This window comes from Sceloporus occidentalis, unplaced genomic scaffold (genome assembly GCF_023333645.1).
Source record: "Sceloporus occidentalis isolate IW3139 unplaced genomic scaffold, rSceOcc1.0.p SCAF_5, whole genome shotgun sequence".
Lineage (NCBI taxonomy): Eukaryota > Metazoa > Chordata > Lepidosauria > Squamata > Phrynosomatidae > Sceloporus > Sceloporus occidentalis.
The window spans coordinates 144,720,410-144,746,672 of NW_028316985.1; the positions used below are offsets into that span (position 1 = coordinate 144,720,410).

A 26,263-nucleotide genomic window follows, 5' to 3' on the forward strand; every position below is an offset into this window, starting at 1 on the left:
TTGTTAGATTTTAAAGGCTGAGCAGTAAGTATAAAGATATGAACCTGCCGATATCTTCTCCTTTGCCATATTCTTCCATCTGGTCCAAATAGTTAGAAGCTGGTCCTCGAACTTGCTTTCTTGGGAAATCTGGAAAGCACAACCCACTGTCTTTTCTTGTATAGTAGAAACAAAAGTCATCTGCTGTAGTTTGAAGGAAACCTTGAAAAAGATGGGAAGAAACATTTGGCTTATTGGATAATGGAAACTTAACAAAATTGTCTTTAGAAGCAAGAGCACTGGAAAAAAAACATCATGGTGCCCATCCTGGGCTGAGAGAAAAGCAGGATATAAAATAAATAAATAAACAAACATAAGAGCCAAAAGACAGCAGGTGATGCTGTTAGAATAAAGGCCAAAGTAAGAAAGCTGGAAAGACCGATGGACAGTATATAAGAAACTACAGGGAAACCAAGACTCTGTGATGATTTAAATAATATATTGCTTTGAGAGCCCCTGTGAGCTCTCTGCTACAAACCTTAGAATTACCTGACAGAAAGAGTCCAGAGCATATATAACATCCTGAAATCTTTTTGAGGAAAAGTGGTTTGAATATATTTTAATAATGATAATAGAAACAGCAGAAACAACAACTATCTGGAAAATATTGAACTGCTGACAAATATAGAAATGCATTTGAATCAAACTTTTGTTACAAATTATTGTTTCCTCCTTTGATTAGTGACTACATTATTTGCAACAAAAGACAATTTCACTGGTGAACAGATCAAAAGAGAATCTGATTACCATTGGTGCCGCAAACCCCTCTGAATTGGGTTTAACAATAAACCATTAAACTCTCCTAATTTACTCACACACATCTTTTTTGTAAACAATTAAAATTGCAATGCACCCAAATTACAAAAATATACAACCAGCCACAGTCAGTGTGGTCTCGTAGAACAACTGACTTATGGAATGCAGTCATACTTCTTCCAGGTTTGCTTTATATTTGTCTTTATATAAATGCTTATAGGTCAGAATGAAGGGAATGAATCTGTCTTGCAAATGGAAGATTCCTACCAGAAATCCTTGAAACATATAATTGGACTGAACTTGATGTATGGAAACTACTGACAAAGACCAATGATCAAAACAGCTAACAACTGATTTAGAGACTGTTCTTAAGATTTGATAAGGCAACACCAAAATAAGGTTTAACAAAATGTATTTTTAAACAACTGGCATGTTGTGATTTTAATTGTTTCATTCATAAGTATGCTTGTGTGTGTGTATGCGCGCGTGTGCATGTGTGAGTAGGTACATAAGCAGAAATCTAATGCTTACTTCTGTTGGACCCAATGTTTTCACCCAGGTAGGTGACAGCTACTAGCTCTTGTCTCCCATCCAATTGCCTCACATCATTTCCCTCACATCGGTGCTTCAGCCAGTTTCCAGTCAATTTGGGGCATGTGGCATCTGAAAGTTATGTCCCCAAGTTGCCCCGAAGCTGCCCGGTGTGTAATCACCGGTGTGTCTTCCAGGTGACTTGGGGGCATGGCACATGTAAACACCATACCCCCAAGTCACCTGGAAGACACACCAGTGATCACCATGACCCCAAGCCAGCTTGAAGCCGGCTGAACCTGCAGGTGTGTTCCGGCTCTCAGTCTGCATCCACACTGCAGAAATGATCCAGTTTGACACCACTTTAACTGCTACGGCTCAGTGCTATGGCATCCTGGGATTTGTAGTTTGTTGTGGCACCAGAGCTCTCTGACAGAGAAGCCTAACATCTCACAAAACTACAACTCCCACAGTTCCATAGCATTGAACTATGGTAGTTAAAGTGATGTCAAACTGCATTGTTTCTGCAGTGTCGATGCAACCTATGATAAATTCCCTCTATAGTCCCTAGGTTGTTGGTTTTTAACCTCTACTTTCATTAGCATGCTGCATATTTCCATATGTACCTTCTACAAGTGTTCCAGATTAGAATATATTTTCTAACTCATAAAAAACACACAGAAGTGTTGCAAACATGTACTGCTTATATCTCCAGGAAATTGTTGGGGGGAAAAATACTCAAACTGGAACCTGATAGTTTAAGAATACAACTGACTAGTCATTGCCCTTTATTTGATTTTTAGTGGTGGTGGTGGTGGTGGAGAAACAAATAGGCAGGAAAAGCAGTTTGAACCTGCTTTCTCCAAAAGCAACTCAAACTCCCACTGACTGCACCGGCCACTCCCAACATGGTCTAAATGTGCACAGCCTGAGGGCACAGTATGGCATCAAGTCACACCACTGGGTAATATTTTTGTCACCTCCCCACCATCCATGCACAAAGTTGCACAAATACACTGCTGGCGACCGCCAGCTGCCTAAATGGCACCTCATTGGATGGCCACCCCTTTGATTGGTCACACAGTCGCACCTCCACAGGGTCTGGAAGCATTGGTGTGCCCAGTAAAACGCTGGCAAAGCACAATCAGGGAGACGTGGTTTGAGTATGTTGTAATGACATCCATTGGAGGTGTCACACTTAATTTTTTTTTTTTTTTTTGCATTGTCACACCATCTGTTTGGGTACAGCAGCTTGTCCTTTTCAACTGTTCACCTATGCTGGTGTGTTTATATGCAACTTTAGGGTTAGCATTAGGATGGATCTCTCTTTTTGAACTACTCTGGCACTAGGGTAGCTGCAAAGGCTTTCTGGGCTAAGTTGAAATATTCCAGATTCTTTTTGCTCTGGTTTTTAGCCCCAAAGTGCGGCTTCGATGTGCTTTCTACCCTGTTGGGAGGCATGTGTCATCTAAACGTCTCACCTCTAAAGCGGTTTGAAACCACTTTATTTGGCCTGTGTGTTTCACCCCTAGGTTAAATATATATCTACTTAGCAACTGGAAAGAAGCAAAAATAACAAAAGTAATTTATGAAAAATAGCAAATATATGAAAACAAATAGCACCTGTCTTCTCACCAATGTTTTGGGAGAATCATTGGAATAAAGGACTTCTCTGTATGTATTTCCTAGGATTCATAAATATATTCTTAAATGTGTCTTTCTTTTAAAGTAGGAAGGGCCAGTTGACATGAGTCCAGGGGCCATTTTCCTGCCTTTGCTCCTTCTAGGGAGAACACAGATCACCAAAAGTGCCCAACCTGCTCCACCAGAAAAAACAAACAAACCCAGAAGTGGCTAGAACAAGTCCGATCCTGATGTCTGTGTATCTCTGTGTATAAATTTAAATTACAGTACATTTATAGCAGAAGTACACAAAAAAGTTCTGCTACATACTACAACATTCTGGCATAACAAAAACAGAAAAATAAAAATATATAAACAGAAAGGCAAGCATGTTAGCCATAAGTTTCTATAAAAGCTGACCACATGTCCAAAGATAAGTCCATTTGCAAGTTTCCTATATACACCATTCTTTCAAATATTGCAACTATTGTTAGATTTTCTATCCATTAAATCATAGGTAGTGGTAAATTATCTTTCCATTGTTGGAGTATCAATCTTTTAGGAGTCAAAAGAGCACCAGAAAATCACTTTTGTCGGCCCTTTGTTAATTTCCAAGACAAAAGTAAGTTATTCAAAAGAACATGCATTTCCTCAAATTTCAAGAAACATTCCACTACCAAAAAACATTCAGGGGTAGCTGTGAATCACTGATGGATTTTTATTTGTATTTCCACTACCAAGTTTATTTGCCTAATTGTGTGCATCTGTGTCTTCAAGTCACCTGTTAACTTACGGTGACCCCATAAATTTAATTGGGTTTTCTTAAGCAAGGAATACTCAGAGGTGGTTTTGTTAGTTTGTTCCTTTGAAATATAGCTTACAGCACCTGGTATGCATTGACAGTCTCCCATCTAAGTACTAACCAGAGCTGAGTCTGCTTAGCCTCCAAGATCAAGTGCTCCCACCCAAAATGAGGCAACTATGGGACAATTCCAAAACATGTGCATTAAGGAAGCATTGGCTTCCAACATCTTCAACAATTTGCTGATTTAGATAACCCCCTTCTTAAAACTATGTTGTGGCATCCAATATGACCAAAACAGCAATTTCGTGTGTGTGTGTGTGTGGCCATACTTCTTATAGAGGTTAAAATAGTTGGTCACTGATCAGCCAGAACTGGGTATTCCAGTTCCCTATTCCATTCCTGTTGTAAACCTCACATGTTGTATTTAGTCCACCCCTGGTTGAAAACAAGCTTTAAAAAACATTAAACAGTACAGGGGACACTGTAACTTATTTGAAAAGGGAACCAACACTACCGCACCTTTTATTTCTGGGTCTTCTGTATCTCCTCCTTTCAGTAATTTATTCATTTTCCTTTTCTGAAACCTGAATCAGACAGTGAGTTTCAATGACTTATTAATTTGGGCATTTTTATTGATACTCATTTCTCTATTTGCTATCTCTCTGTGTTGGGATCAATTGTGGAGGTACTATCTTTTAGTTGTACTCTATGTTCCATTCCCTCTCTCATCCAACATTCTTAGTAAATCTATTTTTGATTAATGTTTTAAAGATATCGCAGTGACTGTAACAAAATTTTAATTTGAACCTATGCTATGATCTATCTTGGGCCGTGGATCAAAAGAAAGATGATATATTAATAAACAAGCAAAAAAAGTTTAATTAATTAATTAATTAGTTAAATGAATAAATAAACCTAGCTTTGTACTCTCATCACAGCAATAAATATGCCAGCTGGATAAACCCAATTGCTAAAATCTTTCTAAGCAATCAACAATATAAATCTTCACATTCCTATGGAAACAGTATGGAGCTTATCGCTTAGCATTTTAAACTGGCTCCAGCTTCCTGGGCTGGAGTCAGGACATGGGATGGAGTTGGGGATTATTGCACACTAAATCACCACTGAATAACCGGCCTCCATCAGCCCAGGTCCTAGCCACACTCTGCCAGCACGTTTTAGAAGTGGGAAAGCTTTCTGGCTTCTAAAAAGTGCTGGCAAAGCATGGCTGGAACCTGGCTGAGACCCAGGCTGCTGGTGACCAGCGGTTCAGTGGTGATTTAGCATGTGATAATCCCCACCTCCATCCCGCGTCCTGGCTCCAGCCCGGGAGGCTAGAGACGGTTTAAAATGCTGAGCTATGTTAGCTTCTAGAAAACAATAATAAAAAACAATCTTGCACCACCTTAAAAGTTAACAGACACATTATGGCAGCTTTGCCATTACTATCCCCTGAGGCTGAGAGCATGTGACTTTCCCAAGGTCACCCAGGGGGTTTCATGGCCAAGTGGGAAATTGAATCCTGGTCTTTAGAATCATAGCCAAATACTCAAATCACTATCCTATGCTGGCTCTCATAAGGGAGAATACAACCCGTCAAATAACTTGGATCTGAGCCATATAGGACTTTATAGATCAAAAGCAGCACTTTGAATTGTGACAAGAAATGGACTGGTAGCTAATGAAACTATTGCAACAAGGGATTTGTGTTCCTTGTAGCCAGTCCCAGTTAGCAATGTGGTTGTAACTTTTTGAACTAATTGAAATTTTTGAACACTCTTCAAAGGCAACCCCATGTAGAGCATGTTACAATAATCCAACCGGGATGTAACTATGGTATATATCAGATCTGACATCTCAAAGAATGGGCATAACTGACACACAAGCTTTGTGCAAATGGCCACCTGGCCACCACTGGAACCTGAGCTTCCAGGCTCAGAGATCGATCCAGAAGCACACCCAAACTGCAGACCTGTGTCATCAAGGGGAATGTAATCTCATCCAGCCTAGGTTGTATCTCTATTTATTTTGCAAATCTTTAAGCTTTGACTGAACCACCACCACCACCACCACCATTTGTTTGACAGTTTAACAGGTGATTCTGACTAGAGCTTGGGGGAATTAATGATTCAGAGTCTATCCAAGAATATAGGAATTTGTGAGATATCAATGAATAATGCAGCACATTCCAAGCACTGTGGCTTTTTATAATTATGCTATTGTGATGCTATCTGTAGTGATTCAGATGTTATGTTGGTCCATTTGGAACTGGTCCCAGAGCAATTACTGCTGGAACTACAGTTATTTTCTTTCCCCAGAGGCACTGAGTCTCAGTTTGTGAGACTCAATATCTCATGAGTTTTCCCTCCCTTATGTCTTTGATTTTGCTGCCCCCCAGGATGGCCACATCTATAATGTAAGCTTTCATTTTCTCAGCCGCAGTTATGTCTGGCATATTATGTTCTAATATTGTTTGTCAGTTTGAATTTTAAAGTTCCATATGATTTTCACATCACCATTTCCAGTAATGTGTTCAGGCCTATGTCCCCACCTTCTTTGCAGAAGGGAAACCATATTTTTTTGCATAATTTTCAATATATCAGTCTTGCCAGTTTGGGTGATCTTGTTGCATGGATGATGGTGATAATGGTGGTGATTGATTGATGATGATGATGATTTAATTTATATCCTATATTCTCCCCAAAACTGGGAGTTAAAGCAAAATCATCATGGGTTAATACTTTTTCCATTTCATCAACATATAATCACAACGTTTACAGATTCCCTTTCCCCCACTCTAGACACCTGGGTATGTGTGTATGCCAACTGAGTATTACAGCCATCTGATGAAACAGTATCAAGGCCATAATGAATGTACTAGTGTTTAAGTGACAACAGACATTAATAGTGTGATCTCATAATATCTATTTAGAAATTAGATCCATTGCTTTTAGTAGGACTTATGGAAATTTTTACTACTCTTTGAAACAGACTGTAACAATAGAATGTCAGGATCCATCTACTGATGGAACTGTTTGAACTGGCCAGATTCAGAAGGGAGGAAGAGGGATTTCCTTTCTCTTCTGCAGCTTGCCGTACACGCTCAAAACCTGTTCAATGGAAACCCTTTAGAGTCAGTTTCTGAACAATGTTGAGAGATGCCTTACCAATTACACATTGGATTTAAGCCAAAGAAGTTGTAATGGGTTTTTTTGTTTGGGAGACCTGCGCCTGGTATTGGTGAGAAACATTTTTATACTTGCATTTTAAAAAAATTGTGACATGCTTTATTTTTAAGCTTGTATTTTGTTTGCCAATTTGAAAAAAAAATGTGGTACAGAAAGGACATCTTTTAAAAACAGAAAAAATGTAACCAATGGCTGAATTCTATACCATTACAACATCAAAAATAAATATTTTAAAAACAGAAAGAAAATATCATGATACCCTCAAATCCAGCCACTGATTATGCTTCTCTAAAAGAAAGAGTCAAAACTCAACCTAGTGCCTTAAGTAATCACTAATACGTATGTCAGTAGTCAGCCTGTCAGACAAATCAGTTAATTTGGTCGGGTATGGGCATGTAATTTTTTTTGTCAGTAAGGCCCACTTTCAGAATGAAGTCTTTAGAATGAGTATTAGCATCTGATTGATGCAGGAAAAGTCCTATTCTAGCTGTTGCTGCAGCATGTAAGCCACTTCCTCCTAAGCCCAGTGCTCTGTCCAGTGCTTAAAGTTATGTTTTCATCTGGTTATCTTTCAAGGCAACTTGGGTGGTCGCAAAAAGCACTTGACATCTTGATGCACTTCAGCAGTTTTACATATACACAAACTCTGTAGGAAAATAAATTTGTCATTCGTCACCACATATGTTGATCTGGGGAGTGAGGCTATTTCGACAGCTCCTGTGCAGCTCAGATCTCCCTCTGTCTTTCTCTCTCCCTGTTTCCTTTAGCATCTTATTCTTGTCATAGTGTGAAAGAACATTTTTCTCAAAAACAATGATTTTTGAAGGAAAAAAAGAGGGAGAGATTGTGTTTAATAGAATAGGTTTCTTGAACATGCTAATCACACACACACACACACACACACAATTTTTTTAAAATTAACTAGCCCTTCCTGGGGCCTCCAACATGAGCCAAACATTTAATCTAATCTGTTATCACTGCTCAACAGGCAGTATTGGCAACAGTGAACTATTCTGCTTTGCTTTGGGGAACGCAATAAAAAGCAAGGAACAGCTGGTTTAAGAAAGTCTTACAAATGTCTCTGTAGTTTACAAAGACAATAATAATATTTTCATATTTGAACGAGTTTAGATACATGTTAAACCACACCAAAGGGAAAAAAGCAACTCTTTTCAAAATGTTTTCTCAACTCAATCAGGGAACACTACAAAAAATGTTCTGTATCCCTGGGAGTTCAAAGAAATATAGAGTACTCTGGACATAATCATTTCTTTAAAAGTTCTTCTGAATTTATTTCACATTAGTCAATTCCTTGTTGTGCAGCAACTCTTATTTATACAGCTTTGCTGCACACAAATAATTCTTATGCAGCATAAACTGTGATAGAACAGTTGTATGTAATCATCTTAGAACTGGATTACAGAACCTTTGCCCTCCAGATGTTTTAGTCTATAGCTCCCACAATACTTGGGCCATGCTGGGTGATTCCAATGGGAGTTGTTGGCCAGGACATCTGGAAGACCAATTGTTCCCCATCCCTGCCTTGCAACAACAACACAGTTACTCTTCAATGCTATATTGGCTGCATTCACAGGTAAGGCCAAAACAAGGTTTGGCATATATATTTTGTAGAAGCTCCAAGCTCATGGGATTCTCTCTTACAAACCTGCTAAGGATTTCCTATTATTAATAAAGAGAGAAGGAAGTGTACAAGCAGAAGGACAAACCTCCTCAGCTCTGTTTGTATACATAATGCAAGCAATGTTTTTGCATGTTATATGAATGTGGCCATTATTTTAAGAATCTTATCAGCCCAGTTTTCTTCTGCAACAACACTATTTGCAATTATAGTGTAAGCATGAGAAGAGAAATCGTAAAAGGAGAAACAGCTTTACACCTGCATATTTCCAAAGTTGAAACCAAAAAGGTGAATATTTTGTGATCAGAAGTTCATGGGTAATTGTTAACTGCAACACCAACAAATGACCATACAGCTAAACTTTTTGGTCTCATTACTGAACTAACAGATTGATGTCAGTAGGATTTAACAGAACCTAGCATTGCCTGTACTGTATCCACAGGGATTTGTTAGTGAATATCACCCTATCTATCATCATATATTCAAAGTAAAACATAATAACAGAACAATTCATAAAAGTCATAAAAGATGAAGCAGTTGGAAGATAAGACACCTCCTGTAAAGCACAGACTAAATCCCATGGCTATGAAAGGGGTTAAGCACAACTTCATTTTCTCTGGATTGTACCCCAAGTATGTTCAGAACACAGCCCATTATCTAAATTCTGTTCTTTGCCACATAATATGCTAAGAACTCTGCTGACTATGTTGTGGTCTGTTGTGTTTATCAAAAGCCACTATTTTGCCCAGTGTGTTCAGCAGCACCATGGAATTGTTCCAAAGCCTACAAATCAGTTGAAAGTTTGTTTTGGTCTTCTGCATATGTTTAACTCACATTACTACCAAATTAGCTCTCTTTAAAAGACAAATACTTTTTCAAATTAAGCAGACATCACATACACAGCTCATAAAAGTTATCTTGTTGGCCCATAACTCCAGAATCCTCAGCTAGCACAACCAGTGACTTCATAGTTCTGATGCTCTATAGCTTCATGATTCCATGTTCGTATTTGGAGTGTATTGAAAATGCAGGTTAATGTTCCTGAGGAATAAGGGGGCTTCTCTCTGATGATTTTAACATCCACCATTCAACCTGAAGCTGCATATGATATTTAGTAATATCCTTCGCCAAAGTGCTTCAAAGAGGCCAGGGCAACACCTTTTCATTAGTTGCTACCTGCTGCTTTTCTGATGCCGTTGCCTTTTTAAAAAATAATTTGTTTAGTTTGAGGATGCAATGCCTTCCCTTTTCATTTCCTTCTATGACAAGGGATCAGTTTAATCTCTAATGTGAGTTTTTCATTTTCTTCTGAAACATTTTTTTAAAATCAAACTTCAGGAATGGATCCAAAGAAACATGAGCAGAAAGCAAATAACTACTAGAATCATAGAATCATAGAATAATAGAGTAGGAAGAGACCGTATGGGCCATTCAGTCCAACCCCCTGCCATGCAGGAAATCTAAATCAAAGCCTCCCCGACACATGGCCATCCAGCCTCTGTTTAAAGACCTCCAAGGAAGGAGACTCCACTACACTCTGAGGGAGTGTGTTCCACTGTTGGACAGACCTTACTGTCAGGAGGTTCCTCCTAATATTGAGCTGGAATCTCTTTTCCTGTAGCTTGCATCCATTGTTCTGGATCCTAGCCTCTGGAGCAGCAGAAAACAAGCTTGCTCCCTCCTCAATATGACATCCCTTCAAATATTTAAACAGGGCTATCATATCACCTCTTAATCTTCTCTTCTCCAGGCTAAACATCCCCAGCTCCCTAAGTCGTTCCTCGTAGGGCATGGCTTCCAGACCCTTCACCATTTTAATCACTCTCCTTTGGACACACTCCAGTTTCTCCACATCCTTTTTAAATTGTGGTGCCCAGAACTGGACACAATATTCCAGATAGGACCTGACCAGAGCAGAATATAGTGGCACTATTGCTTCCCTTGATCTAGACACTATACTTTTATTGATGCAGCCTAAAATTGCATTGGCCTTTTTAGCTGCTGTGTTGCACTGTTGACTTATGTTCAACTTGTGGTCTACTTGGGCTCCCAGATCCATTTCACATGTAGTTTCATTCAGCCAGGTGTCCCCCATCCTATATCTGTGCATTTCATTTTTCCGCCCTAAGTGCAGTACCTTACATTTCTCTGTGTTGAATTTCATTTTGTTAGCTGTGGCCCAGCTTTCTAGTCTATTCAGGTCATCTTGAATTTTGATCCTGTCCTCTGGGGTATTAGCTATTCCTCCTAATTTGGTGTAATCTGCAAATTTAATAAGTATGCCCTCAATTTTGTCCTCCAAGTCATTGATAAAGATGTTGAATAGCATTACACTTTGTGCTGCATTACACTTTGTGATTCTGTTCTCACATAATAGGTCACACAAGCAGGCCATTATAGTTTTTTCAGATATATTTTCGCTTTTTTTCATACATATGAGAGAAAATATATGTAGAAGGTATAAAACAGCCATTCCATGAGCAAACAACTTCTTCCAGGAGTAAAAAAGCACCTTTAAGTCCAACTCACTAATATTGACAATAAACAATAGTAATGGAATAAGGTAGCAACCTTCAAAGCATCAATAAAAAGGAAGATGAGTTATCAAATTCCAAACACAGGGAGTGTGTCTCATAACTATCAAGAACTTGAACAGTGCCATTTGCCATCCACGGCCATTAGGTCCCAGCAAAATGTCAGAGAAGCTACATCAATGTGAGGCTTCAAGCCAGTCACTTTAAAATGTCTTTTAGCCACATTTAGTTCAAGTCCCACCTACTAAGACAAGAGGTATCTCTTCCTACAAAACCCACATCCAGTGTCTCTCCAGAATATGTGCTTTTACCATTTGAAGGACTTTACAAAACAGTTCCTGCTTATTGCACTATATAGTTACCCAGAACAGGATACACTGCATACTATGACAGGTCAATATCATTAATTTTATAAGAAACACTTACATTTAATGAGCACTCATTTACCTAAACCAAAGCATAAAACACATAAATAGTACAGTATTTTCCTGATAGACATAAGGTGTTTCACATAATATAATCAAATATAATGAATTAATGTTTTGCAATATTTTACCTGGTAGGTGACCTCGGCAAGTGTAATAGAATTCTTTACAATAATCCTTACACAGGAAAGGAAGGACTAGCTCTTTTTCCAATGCTTCCTTCTCAGTTGTGTGGAACAGATTATGAGCATTTGGTGAACAGTGTGCACATTTGATTTCCTGGAGCAGCTTCACACACTCAGTATTGTTGGTAACAGAAAAGATCTGAAAGCCATAAACCAGATAAATGTAAGGTTTTTTTGTCTTCTGAAAAACATAACTGTGAAGTAATGCAAATATTTTATGCCAATTTACAGTTAAATGTAAATGCATATAAAAGCAATAATATCAGTTTCAGTAATAACAACACAAGAATCATTTCCCTTCTTTTGTTGTGTGACTATAACTAAGTTAATTTAATAGTTATGGAAGTATGGCCTCATTAAATGGCAGAGCAGAAATACCATGCTCCAAGCGGTAACTTGTATAGTGCCTTGTAGTGCTGCCCCATATTCTATGAAGGATGTTGAGGTGATAACAAAAAGGATGTGTTGGAAACAACAGTAACAACAACAATGACAGCAGCACCTCATCCTACATTTCAGGATAAAATTCAAAGAACTTTGTAAGCAAGATAAAATATATTTTTTTTATTTTGTTTTATTTTATTTAAAAGATTTATATCACATCTTGCTCCCACAATGGGATTGAAGGCAGGTTACAATAATAATAAACAATTATATCTTTTTTATTTTAAAAATAAAGCTCTCTCTCACAAGATCCTGGAAAGAATAGGAGCCTGGGATGGCCTTTGCCTGCCTGTTTGCCCCTTGGTATCCTACCACAGACCAAATGGTGGTAATGGCATGGGGGCAAAGGGAGAGAAAAAAAATCTATCTGGAGAAGGCAGCAAAGATGGTCTTCTCTGCTGTGTTTCCTTTCTCATATGTACAGTGTGATGGAATTTCACCACTATAGTATGTCACTACAAAAGAGACTGGTACAGTCTTATTCTGAATGCATTTTGTGAACATTTAATTAATTAATTAATATCCTGCTCTATATCTGAGCATTTCATGGTGTCATAAAATCTTTTTCAACAGTTTAAAACAATGTAAAGCCATAGGAATAGCAGTCTACTAGAACATTAAATAATCTAACACTTAAAACAAGCCAATTTAAAACAATTTTTAAACAGCTTAAAACAATTTAAACCATTCATATGTGAAGATTTGGACAAAACCAATTAAGCCCCAAAAGCTTTAGGAAAGAGCCATATTTTTACATGGCACCAGAATGACATCAATATTGGTGCCAGTTGGACCTTTCTGGGGATGGAATTTCACAATGGGGTCGTTGCCTTAGAAAAGACTCTCTCCCACATCCCCTTCACAGTGTATTGCTTCCACTAGTGAAACACAGAGGATGGCCCTTCCAGCACACCACATTCCTCATGCAGGCATATATAGGGAGAGGTGTTCCTTCATGTTTGAGGTCCAAGCAGTTTAGGGCTTTAAACATAATCACCAGCACCTTGAATTTGGTTATTGTTGTTGTTGTGTCATTTTAGACTTATGACAACACTAAGGGGAACCTATCACAGGGTTTCTTTGAAGAATTTGTTCAGAGGAGTTTGCTCTGAGGCTGGATCATCCAGTGAGTTTCCATGGTCAAACAGGGATTTGAACCCTGGCCTCCCAGTGTCCAAGTCTAACATTTAAACAGCTACACCATGCTGGCAGACTGGAAAGCATATTGACAGTCAATGCAATTCTTTTTAAAACCAGTATTGCATGGCTTCTAGATGATGTTCATGTCAGCAACTGAGCTTCTTCAGGTTGCATTAGCTTCCTCTTCTGAATCATTTTCAAGATGGCACTGTAGTACTGGTAGTCTAATTGAAAACCTACCAGTGTTTGTATCCTGTACAAGAAAGACCATAACTGAATTATGTAGTAATAGCTGCCCCCAAACACTCTGAGCCCAGCAAACAACTGGGACTCCAGAATCAAAGAAGGGTCTAAGAATACTACCAGGCTGAACCCCTGCACCCTCAGGGGGAGTGCAACCCTATCTTCATTAGGTGGCTTACACAGTTCCTGAACCTGAGAAATACCAAGCCACTCTGCCTCCATTTATCAGGATTTGGCTACAGTTTATTGGCCTGCATCAAACCATTACAGCATGTAGGAACTGGTCTACCACCAGTTGCACAGCATCAACTGACTCCAATGACAAGGAAAAGTAAAGCTGAATAATGTTTTCCCCAGCAGGAAGACAAAACAATAGAGAAACCTGTAAGACCTCATAGCTCAATGGTATTGAGGGTGAACAGGAGTTCCCCACTATCACTCTCTGGATGCATGCCCATAGATAGCAGCAGAACATAGTGACTCCTACTGCTATCTGAAAGATACCATGATTAATGCTATCAAAAGCCTTTAAGAGACACAGGAAAATCAACAGGGTAGTACTTCCTTTGTCTTTTGCCCAGCATAGTTCTACGTCAAGACAATCAATGCCATTTCAGTACCATAGTATATGTGGCTTGAAACCAGATTGAATTTGTGCCAAATCATACATTTCCTCCAAGAGCATCGCAAGTTACCAACCCAGACTCTTAAGAACTTTATTCAAGATGGGGATATTAGTGACTGGATGGTAGTTCTGAGAAAATATGTCTTTTTCCTCAAATATGAAAGCACGCACCACAGTAACACACACAACTAAGTCCAAATAGCTGTGAACCCAGCTTTCATAGCACCTGAATTAAAAACTCATTTGAAAATCAGCCAGATTAGTTGAAAATGCAACCAACTGGCAACTCTTGTGTGTTTAATTATCACTGAACCATAGAAACCATATTCATAACATCATATAATTTTTATTTTTTTGCTATTGACATTTGGAATACAATATGAATGCACAACATATGACATTGTGGGCGTCATTAAACCCTTTATAACTAAGCACGGTTGAATAAAAATTGAGAGCCTTAGGCTTAATGACTAAATCTTCCCCCTTTTCAGTTGCCACCCCTAACTCTGTCCCAACAACAAACCCACAGATCCACATTAATCTGGCCACATCCTGCTTATGATTTCTTCAGCACAGGGATCTAGAAAAGAATTGAATTTTTAAGTGGCATATGTTTCTAAACAAAGGTGGAGGTGACTGTGGTGACAGTTGGCTTATCACCATAGAGGCACTGAGTTTTTGGGCAGAGACCACTATGGAATGTCAAGGGAAATCAGCTCATGGTGCCCATGCAGTTGCCCACGTCCAGTTAAACAGGAAAACAGAGGAAAAATTGGACCCTATTGCCCTCCCAGTGAGATCATCAGGGTCACTGATGTTTAAAAAAATATTTAAAATATTTTGATTAGTGCTGGGGTTTTATTTTATTTTATGTTTTAAATTAAAAGGATGTTTTCAATTTGCAAATTACTGAGTATGCCACCATAAATTTGTTGGCAACAGGGAGGAGTGTGTGTGTGTATGTGTGTGTATAAAGCAAATAAAGTTCATAATTTATCCTTAGTTTATTGTAACTGATGCATTTTTTTTACTATGGAAAAAAACAATTGGGGCTGGAGGGGTAGGGGACACACTCCATCACTAGTCTGTTCAGGATGGATCCTCCCAAGTGTTCTTCCTCCTTTTCAAACTTAGTATGTAACTTCCCAATGAATTTTCATTAAGAAAAGGCTACTCCTTCCCTTGCTGTGTGAAAGGATACTTGTTTGTGGGAACACAATAGAGAAACAGAAAGCATTTTCAAACACTTTTTAATGTGGCTGCAATACAACTGGAAATTGGCAATATTCTCCCTATTTAACATTCCCATTTTTTTAACAGAAGGCACAAATATCTCTTCTTCCAACTTGCAGTTACAGTCTTTCTATTTTTCCTTCATTCCTTTTGCTATTATTGTGGTTTCTTAAACATCATTTTTGCAAGGATAACTTTATATAAGTATCCTGTCAATTTATGGAAATCTAGTGCTTGGAAAGCTTACTCTTGTTTTTTGTACAATTTTTTTTTGGGGGGGGGGTTACAACTCTTAAAATCTTATCTGGGAGATTTCCCAAGTAGTTGGTTTTAAAAAGTAACATTTTCAGTTTCTGCTCCTAAACATGTGTTGCTATCCCATCATGATAGCTAAGAAAATCATAGTGTTAGAGCTGTGCTTGTTTCTGTTCAGAGATGACACAGTTCCACTAGTGATATCTACAAGTGATATTTTGAAAGACCACTGCAGCTACATTTAACAAGTTTTTTTCATGGAACTTGAAATTTCACTTCTGCATTCTCCAACCTGCTACAAGAAATCAGATATCTGCCCCAAGGCTGCTTGGGTTCTCTTTGATTTGAGAACATCTACAAGAAGACACATGACAACCCTATTCATAAAGCCCCATTGAATCAGAATGGACAGTACAGTGATATGAGAGGTGAAGAATTATGTAGGAAATGAAAAGGTCTCAGGAAAGCAGGAGAGCCTTCCTTAATATATAGATCAGTATCCCTGTAAGTACTTACAGTATCTCTGTAAGTAAGCAGAGAATCTTTGGCCTGCTCACTGATTAGGACCATAACTTCCACAATATCTTACCATTGGCCATAGTACAGAGGGCTTATGAGAGTTGTAGGCCAAAATATATGGAAGGCAAAAAATTCTACCACTATCCCTGTCTAAAGACAAGTACAAGTGTGCAAATATCCTAGCAAATAAAAAAGCTCCAAATAATAAAAAAGAAAAAATGATTTCCATCATATGAAAGCAGGATCAGGTGCTGACTGTATGCAGTGAGATGGGTAAAGAAGGCTCCCACTCACATGCCCACATTAGCCTGACTCAAAAACTTGGGCAACAGGAATGCTATGCATGAGTGTTCTCTCTTGTACACTGGAAAACTGGTTGTAAAAAACAGCATACAGACCAGGCATGGTCTCAGGACTCTCAGATACTGGGTTTGGGAACTGTGTGTAGCCCCTGATCGTATTCCATCTTCCCTGTTAAAGCTATGCAGGATACATACAGCAGTTTAAAGATTCCAAGGGAAAAGATACAATGATTGGCCTTAGAACGGGAATTAGGAACACATGGCCCTCTGGATGCTGTTGGATTGCAGTGCCTATCATCCCAGCTAACTATGCTGGCTATGGCTTATGGGAGGTGCTTTCCAACAACTTCTGAAGAGTAGTATTATTTCCATGTCTTTATTGTATACATTCACAAATCAGGTATACATCCTCAAAGAACAATTTCTGTCCTTGTGTTACCAAAAATAATCCCATTGCAGTTTAAATTATTTTGGGATACATAAAGTATTAGCCATGAAAGCATCATCAAATGTCATCCATCTCCATCCTGCCAAACAAAAGCCTCAGACTGGGAGCAAGTTCCCTCTCCTCCCAACTAAATGTAGGTTTTGGAGGGTAGGGGAAGAAAGGAAGGAAGAGACAATCAGTTCACACATCTCTCAGTTTTGCCTCAGAGGCAGCTGTGAGAATGGACAACTAGTACAGGTTCTTTGCTTCTCAAGATGGCATTTTCTGGCTTGATGTGTGGAGGGGCAACACAGCTGGCAGCTGTCCTTGGTGTCAGCTCCATGGAATGAAGACAGGAGAGATTGCTGGAACCTCTCTGCCTTGAGTGTTGCACTCTACAGCTGGACTGCTGGAATGGCACTTTATATCCCCAAGAAACAGGGATATGAAGCCAAGCTGAGGAATAATGATTGTAGTCCTTCTGCTTGAAAGTGCTTCCCTGCTGAGCAGAGAGACTGCTGCAGTTGTCCTTTGCAGCTGGGTGCATGAACCCTGAATTATGTAGAGATTACTAGCAAAACAACCCGATTTAATGCAGTACATTAAATAACTGCCCTAGCTCTCTTATTTTTATATGGATAGTGAATTAAGTGATTCAGTGTATGGTATAGTGGGTTGAATGTTGCACTGGTACTTGTGACTTGAGTGTTGGCCTCCATTGAGCTATAATACCCTGGATGACACTTTGGGCCAGCTATATTTCTCTGGGCTGTTGTAAGCATGAAGTGGAGAGGAAGAGAACTATGCATGCAGGCTTGAGCTTACTGGAGGATAAGGCAGGGCAAAAAGGACATAAATAAATACATTATACCAGAAAACCTTTCCTAGTATGTTAAAATCTCAGTACTCATTTGGTGGATTTATGGTCCCCAAATTTCTCTTAATGGATTCCTTATGCCTCAGGACCTTGTTTACTGTTCATTACTATATGAACCACACTGCACACCTGGGATGGCCAACTAAAGCCCCACAGTGTGGATATGATACACAAATTAATTTTACTTTGCCCTACAGATATGATAAAATTAGTGTTTGATTAAAACAGCTCACAGTTGCACTTCAGAATTATTACTAAACAATGGGATTTTATGTGTTTTCCATTGCTGTGAAACCATTCCTGTTAGAAGGGAACAATTTTGCTAAACAGGCTGATGACTCAGAAAGGACATATCTTGTTTTTAGACAGGGATAGTGGTGGAATTTTTGCCTTCCATATGTTTTGGCCTCCAACTTCCATCAGCCCTGTGTACCATGGCCAATAATAAGATATTGTCAGAGCTATGGTCTAAAGCAGCTGGCAGACAAAAGATTCTCTACCCCTGCTTCATAGCATCATCTGGAGAATAATAAATCTCCTGTTCTTAAGAAATAATATTATAGTTTAGGATATTGTATTAGGGAATAATATATCCCTTAAGGATTTAGAAACTGGCCAATAAACCATTTTGTATTAAAAAGTATTGCAGAGGAAAAGCAATTCTAAATTATCAAAGACACTCCTTGCAAATTCCCTTTGGTTTTTACTCTTTATTTTAAAATCCAATAAAAATCATACATAATTTATTTCATTAATTCTGTCCCCTGAAGATCATACCTATCTCTCCAGGGGAGAGTGAAAATGTCCGTAGCACATGTACATGTGTTAATTAAAATATACAAATTTAACATTTACCCATTAACTAAAACCTAAGTTATAAGTAGACATAACAGTCAAAGAAAAATGATGAATGTATACTGAGAAAAGTGAGTGATCTTGAGAAATAGCACATCTATGCCTTTTTAATTTTCTGAACTTTTGTAAGCTTAGGAATTGCACAGAACCTTTTGTGATCACCAATTCATGAATGCTTATGTTTGGCTTATTGCATCCCCCCCCCGCCACCTTTCCACAAAATTACTTTCAACATGGATAATGTCCCAACCATACTCACATTCTAGAAGACTATACAACATCAAATCAATTTGATATTCAATCCTTATTGATGCTATTCAGACCATGGACCATGTGGAATATGTGGTGTTTCAGTCTTTGTAATGTCACAATGAACAACTCTTTTGGATACAATACAATCTTTCACTATATTATTCCACTTATTCTGCTTGAATAAGATGCTTTATGTGCAAATTCAGCACTGTTAATTCAATTTTGATCCAGCCCATAATTAGTGCATATTGTATCATGCTGTTCTGAGATGCCATAGTTCCGTAACATAATTTTATATTCATCACTTTTTATTGGCTTGATGGCAATTGTGTAAAAACTGGTGTCATATTAGATGAGAGAAGGTTTTACACTGTGCTAAGTAATCAGTCTGTGGTTTTAATGCAGTTGTGCCAGTGAAATGTACTGAAGTCTCTGGGATTGCCCTGCATAGGAACACATAATTTAATTATACGGCATTTTAAAGTACTTGCTAAGCATTATTTTCAAGATACTTCATAATAGTACAGCACTACCCCTTCCAGAAACTGTAGTCTGCTTTTCTTCCACTCTATCATGCATTCTCAAAAGCTAAGTTAAGGCCAAGAAACCTGAGTGGCTTCAAGTTCAAAATTAATAGCTTAAGTAAATTGAATAGCATTTACTAGATTGAGTTTTGGCCAGGGTGACACATGCCTTAATTACATCATGTTTTGATTAACGTAATATGCTTTACCTTTGAAGAGTGTTTGAAAATTCCAGCTAGTTCAAAGGCTGTAGCCAGATTGCTAATTGGGGGTGGCTATAGGGATCACGGACAGTCGGTGTGGTGTAGTGGACTATGGCTTTGAATCCCCCACTCAGCCATGAAACTTACTCTCTCAGCCTCGGGAGAATGGCAATGGCAAACCCCCTCTGAAGAACCTTGCGAAGGAAGCCATAAGTCGAAAATTACTTGAAGGCACACAACAACAACATAGGGAGCACACAACTCTCTTATTGCAACAGTTTCACTGTATGCTGGTCCATTTCTGAGCACAATTCAAAGTGCTGGTTATGACCTATAAAGCCTATATAGCTCAGGTCCAGATTATCTGAAGGACCATCTTGTTACATATTAACATGCCTGTGTTTTGAGGTCTTCTGTGAAGGCTCTCCTCTCTGTCCCACTACTGTCACAGATACATCTGGTGGGAATGCAGAATAGGGCCTTTTTGGTGTCTGCTCCTATGTTCTGGAGTCCACTTCCCAGAGAGGCTAGACTAGCCTTCCTCACTACAGGAAAGTGAACTGCTTTTTTTTGGCAGGCCGGGGAAGTTTGATTGCTCACAAGGAAAGGGCTTTGCATAATGTGCTGGATTTTCTATTTTCTAGTTTCCTTTTTATGGGTTATGTTTTTAACAGGTTTAAATTTTTTGATCATTCAGTCAAATCTTATTTTTTTGTGTTGTAATTTTAGCTATATTTATTTTAACTGTTGTAGGCTACTTTGAGACTGAAACTGGCAAAATGATGGAATCATCATCATCATCATCATCATCATCATCATCATCATCTCTACCGTGGTCACAGGTTCACTACTAGACATTTGTGAACTCTAAGCAGAGATGTCCTACTGGGTTTTCATCATGAAGGCCATAAACATGTATTTAAAAGAATGTGCCTAGATGGCAGTTTGCTGCACTGTTAATTCCATTCGCTTGCAGACTAAAGAGAAGTGGGTATGTCTTCCCAGGCCTGCTGTAAGTAATCAGTCATGTGAATTGTACAACCTATTCATATAATACAGTGGTCTCCAAACTTTTTCTGTCTACTGCCCTCTTTCCCCTTGGACAACAATCCTAGCACCCTCCCATACATATTTCTTGATATTACGTCTCCAGTTCTATTGCAAATTTAAAACAACCAATCTCAGCCACTGCTACCTTTTCACTCAGTGACCTTGGGAACAGCAACTGAGCAGCTGGCTGAGTAGCGACTGAAAAGCCTGTCACCTGTGCCAGCCATGTAGCAAAAGCTGTCCTGGGTGAGAGGCTTCCTGGTCGCTGCTGAACTGGCTGCTTATTCACTGATCCCTTTGCACCCAGTCACCCTGGGAATGAGAACCAAGCAACTGAATGGCCAGCAACCTAGAAGCCTCTTACCCATGCTACCCCCTCCAGCAAAGGCCAGTGTAGGCAAGAGACCACTTGGACCCTGCTCAGCTAGCTGCTCGGTTGCTGCTCCCAAGGTGACCAGGTGAAAAGGGACAAGCTTTTCCCTACTGAAGAAGGACTCTCAATCCTTCTTTGTTGGAGTGCAGAGGGGCACAGCCAGTGTGTGTGTAGGGGGTTTATGGAGGCCATATACCTTGGATTGGAGACTGGTATAGATGGGGAAAGGAAGAGATTTTATCTATAGGAGCTGTTCCAAGGTGGACTAGTTCCAAGAATCAACCCCAGATACTCCTCCCTCTCCTTCCTCAAATGGTTTCAAGTGTCCCTACCCCCACATACACACAAACATACACAAACCTTGTTTCTTCTGTTACCTATTCTCTCAGCCTGATGAAAGAAAACAGGAGCAGAGTAGCTCCAACCTGGCAGCCAAGTCCCAGCAAAGTTCACAAAGCTTAAGCAGGATTCCAGAATTGAAAGCTGCTTTTTGCCACCACTTCTCCCCTACTGCCACATGTTCTAACTCCTTGTTCCAGTCAGTCTGTTGCAAAATGGTGACACTCTGAGCCATAGAAACAATGTCCTGTGCCCAAGCCTCACAAGAGTTCTCTAACTGCCCCTGCCACCACCAGTGAAAGACACAGCTGAGGGAGTGAGCTTGTGAGGGTGAGGGAGGAGCAGGAGACACCACCACACAAAAAGATTGGTGTGTCTGTGTTGTGTTTTTAAGGGACTCTCAATAGAACTTTCATGCAACCGTCATCCCCACCATGGTCCTAAATGCTGTGGATTCCCTTTGTCTTTCTTGTATACCAGTACTTTGACTGAAACTCTCTTTACTGCCCCCTTTACCTTCACTGCTCCCCTGCTGCCCCCTTTCTACCTCACTGAGGAAATGACTGATACAATAAAAGGAACCTGCTGGAAGGGCACAAAGTGAGAAACCCATATACATGGAATCACAGAGTTGGAAGAGACCTCAAGGGCCATCCAGTCCAACCCCTTGCCATGCACAAAGTACATCTGATAGATGGCCACCCAGCCTCTGTTAAAAAACCTCCAAAGAAGGAGACTCCAGTACACTCCAGGGCAGTGTGTTCCATTCTCAAAGAGCTCCTACTGCCAGGAGGTTCTTTCTAACGTTTAGATGCAATCTCTTTTCCTATAGTTTGAGTCCATTGCTCCATGTCCTTGTCTGTGGAACAGCAGAAAACAAGCTTGCTCCATCCTCAGTGACATCCCTTCAAATATTTAAACACGGGTATCATGTCACTCCTTAATCTTCTCTTCTCCAGGCTAAGCTCCTGAAGCCACTCCTCATGGGGCATTTATTTTTGTTTGCCTTCCTATGGACACACACCAGCTGGTCAACAATATTCCAAGTAAGGTCTGACCAAAGCAGAATAGCATGGTACTATTATTTTCCTCAATCTACACACTATACTCCTACTGATGTAGCCTAGAATTGCATTGGTTTTGTTAGCTACCACACTACTGACTCATGTTCAGCCTATGGCCCACTAAAGCTCTTAGATCCCTTTCGCGTGTACCAGGTGTCACCCATCCTATATCTGTGTGTTCCATTTTTACTCTGCAAGTGTAGCATTTTACATTTTCTCGTTGAAATTCATTTTGTTAGTTTTGGCCCAGTTTTCTAATCTGTTAAGTCATTTTGAATTCTGATCCTGTCCTCTGGGGTATTAGCTACCTCACCTAATTTAGTGTCATCTGCAAATTTGATAAGCATGCCCTCTGTTATTTCATCTAAGTCATTGATAAAGATGTTGAATAGTACTGGACCTAAGACAGAACCCTGTGGCACCCCATGAGTCACTTCTTTCCAGGATGAAGAGGAGGCATTGTTGAGTACCCTTTGGGCTCAGCCAGTCAACCAATTACAAATCCACCTAACTGTCACATTGTTGGGACACATTTTATGAGCTTTTTTACAAGGATATCATAGGGGTCCTTGTCAAAGGCCTTACTGAAATCAAGATGTGATACATCCTCAACATTCCCTTAATCTACCAAGCCTGTGAATCTATTTTTTAAAAAAACAACATTAATTTGGCATGGCTTGGTTTTGATAAACCCATGCTGTCTTTTAATAATCACAGCATTCCTTTCTATGTGCTTAGAAATTTCTGTTAAATGATGTTAAATGATGTCTATTTAATGGTGTGCTCTGTAATCTTTTCTGGTATTGGTGTAAGGCTGACCGAGTGGTAATTATTTGGGTAATCCTTTTTTCCTCTTTGGAAGATGGACAACATTTGCCCTCTTCCAGTCTGCTGGGACCTCTACTGTTCCCCAGGAGTTCTCAAAGATTATTGTCAGTGGCTCTGAGATTACTTCTGTCAATTCTTTTAATACCTTTGGATATATTTCATCTGGCCCTGGGGACTTGAATTTGTTTGAATTTGTTATACAGTATTCCTGTACTAATTCTTGACCTGCATCCCCTACTTCATCATCTGCTCTATTTTCCACAGGTTGAACACTGTTCTCCATTTCATAGAAGAGTTAGGCAAATAATGGCCAAAACCAGATGGAAAGATAGGGGCAGCTTCTGGTCGCTCCAGGGGTGTGGTATTAACATGACGCATGCCCCCAGAGCAACCTAAAGCTGCCCCAGGATTATGCTGAGGCTGCCTAAGGCAGCCCAAAGCCATCCCCAGAAGGAGTGGATCTTTTCTGCTCCTATTTGGAGGCACCCTTGGGGCTGTAGCATGTGTGCACCACAGCTAGTGGCTTCCTGCCTGTTTGCTTGGCCCCAGTGTGTTGGATACAATTACATTTTCTCTGTTCCCTGTTAGCATTTCACCATTTTCTTCATCCAGCGCCCCTATCATTTTCTTGTCCTTCCATTTCCTGTTAAATCCTCCATACTACTCACTGGAAAGTGAAACTAATGGAAGACAAATAAGAAATATATAGGGAATTGTGCTTGACAGATTTGATTGACTTAGCACTATTAGGTTGTGGCCAAAGAGGAACAAGCATACAGGGACACAACTTCCTTCAGCACTGTAATGGAATCTAGTCAATACCATCTATACTTCACATGGCTGCAAGCAGGGAAAAGGTACTGAAGGCACTAGCCATGTTGGCTGGGGGCTTCTGAAGAACTCTGGTCCATATATATATATATATATATATATATACACACACATACTGTTTTGCCCTGAGGTTAGGAGAGAAATCACTCCATGCACTTCAGGTGCCAACATTAAGCAGCAGATAGCAATAATTTCTCAAAACAGAATGTTTGCAAGATTGTTAAACTGTTGGCTTGAACATAAGATTCTTTGCTCCCATAGCACTATATTATGTCATTAGGGAGTTCAGTTTGAATTTTTGGACAGTATGTAAATAAATCATTGTACCAAGGCAGCTGTTAAATGGACCCCAAGATGAGTTATTTGTTTAGTTGGATGTGTTCAACAAAAGCTTTTGTTCAAGAAAGAGCTAGAGAAAACAAATGCTTGTAAAAGGGCACACTTGAAAACAATTACTTTTCACCCATTGCCTGACAGACATGGCTGTGAAACCATCTAAGGTAGAAACACTCACTCTGCTTGACAGCCTGAAAGCAAACACTGAAAAACCACACACAAAATTCTGGCATAGAGTTATTTGGTAAATCAAATGATGAACAGAGTATAATTCAGAAGTTAAGGATAAAATGTCAGTGACATCATGCCTCACCACCAAATCATTAGAGAAGATTGTATAATTGTATACTGTACATTGAAACAGGGTTCTCTGTTGCAGCCTTTTCTGCACTACTTAAGAGGCTGGCTGCATTTCCATTATAAACACAGATCAATAATTTGATCATAAAATTGCCAGATGAATGACAAAAGTAGTCTTCATCCAAGAGGCTACTTGTAATTGGAAATGACTGCTGAGCATGCATGGTTACTTTTTAAAAATGCTGAAACACCTATTCTTTAGAATCCTTGTCTGTGGATGAATCTATCATCTGCACAATGTCACAGCAAAGACATGAATGTACTTCCTGGAGGCCTTCCAAAATATCTTGTCCAGAGCCTGCCATCTCTAAATCTACTATCTTCATTTTGCACAGCAAGCCATCCATTCTGTGCCCTTTGCATTAAAGCTGGCAAGTACTTGACAACTATCCCATGCAGAAAACCAAGGCTTCAGTTTAGGTGCTCTTATCTGGGAATAAGTTCACACTATTGAGTAGACATATATGGATCATACAGTAAAGCCACAATCTTGTGCACCATTTCCTGAATATTAGCCTTATTAGTAGACTTTGCTTCTAAAACAGCTTGTACTATATGTCTGAGAGAAGTTCTATGAGAGTGAAATGTAAAGAACATGATCTGGCTCATTTGTTGGCATAACCTTGCTAGAATAATGTTTATTTTCAAGCTTTAAAATTAAATTATATCTACTGATACAGTATCTATGCCCCAGAAAAGTATGTGTCAACTCTTGGTGTATACTGAACTCCATACACACTACATAAAAGTGTTTTCAAACTTTCACCAGCCACAAACAAGAAAGACTGTTGAGATTCAAGACAAGACATGAGAGATACAACTTCCATAAACATCCATAAAACCAGCTTTTGTTTAAAATCTATTTCACCTTTACTTTCTTCATATAAACAGAGCTTATTTATTGCAATGGCTCCCATTGTGAGTTATTGTAGCAGATGCTGCTACTGCAGCTGCAGTGGTGAGGCTTATAACTAACAGGGTAAACGAAGGACATTTTTTCTTCCCAGCTATACTCTGGCATTTGTGGGTTTCAGTTAGAGCCTTTAGGGCGTTATTAGAATGTAGTTAGTGTGTAGTTTAATGTGATTACCACACAGGAACTCTGCTGACGACATCACCTCTGTCCAAAAATGCCGAGAAAATCTCCATCCAAACTTCTGCTGCAGCTGATAATAATAGAGTTCCCTTCGCTGAAATCCCTGCAAACTAAGACAGCTCTCACTCATCTGGGAATGGAGGGATAGGACAAATGCTCCCCTTCAAAAGGCATGAACATTTGGACAGAGCTGGGGACTGAAGGAGAATGATGTTCTCCAGTTTCACCCATTAGCGAACCAACCAACAAACACAATGGTGTTGTTGTTATTCTTTTGCCATAAGCAACAGGACTCTGTGTGTGGGCAGCACTTTAGTGGGGTGGAGGATAAGTCGACCCCTTTTTGTCCTATTGATTTTTTT

At 39.4% G+C, this 26,263-nt stretch overlaps 1 protein-coding gene across 1 annotated transcript in view; it reads right to left on the reverse strand.

The window, feature by feature from the left end:
• The window catches only part of HHIP (hedgehog interacting protein), a 107,561-nt gene that overhangs the window by 75,023 nt on the left and 6,275 nt on the right, over positions 1-26,263 (reverse strand). The window contains exons 2-3 of the mRNA XM_089525738.1: positions 11,672-11,864; positions 45-201 (exon numbers count right to left, since the gene is read on the reverse strand). Of these exons, the coding sequence (XP_089381864.1) occupies positions 45-201; positions 11,672-11,864 (350 nt within the window). The remainder of the gene's footprint in view (positions 1-44; positions 202-11,671; positions 11,865-26,263) is intronic.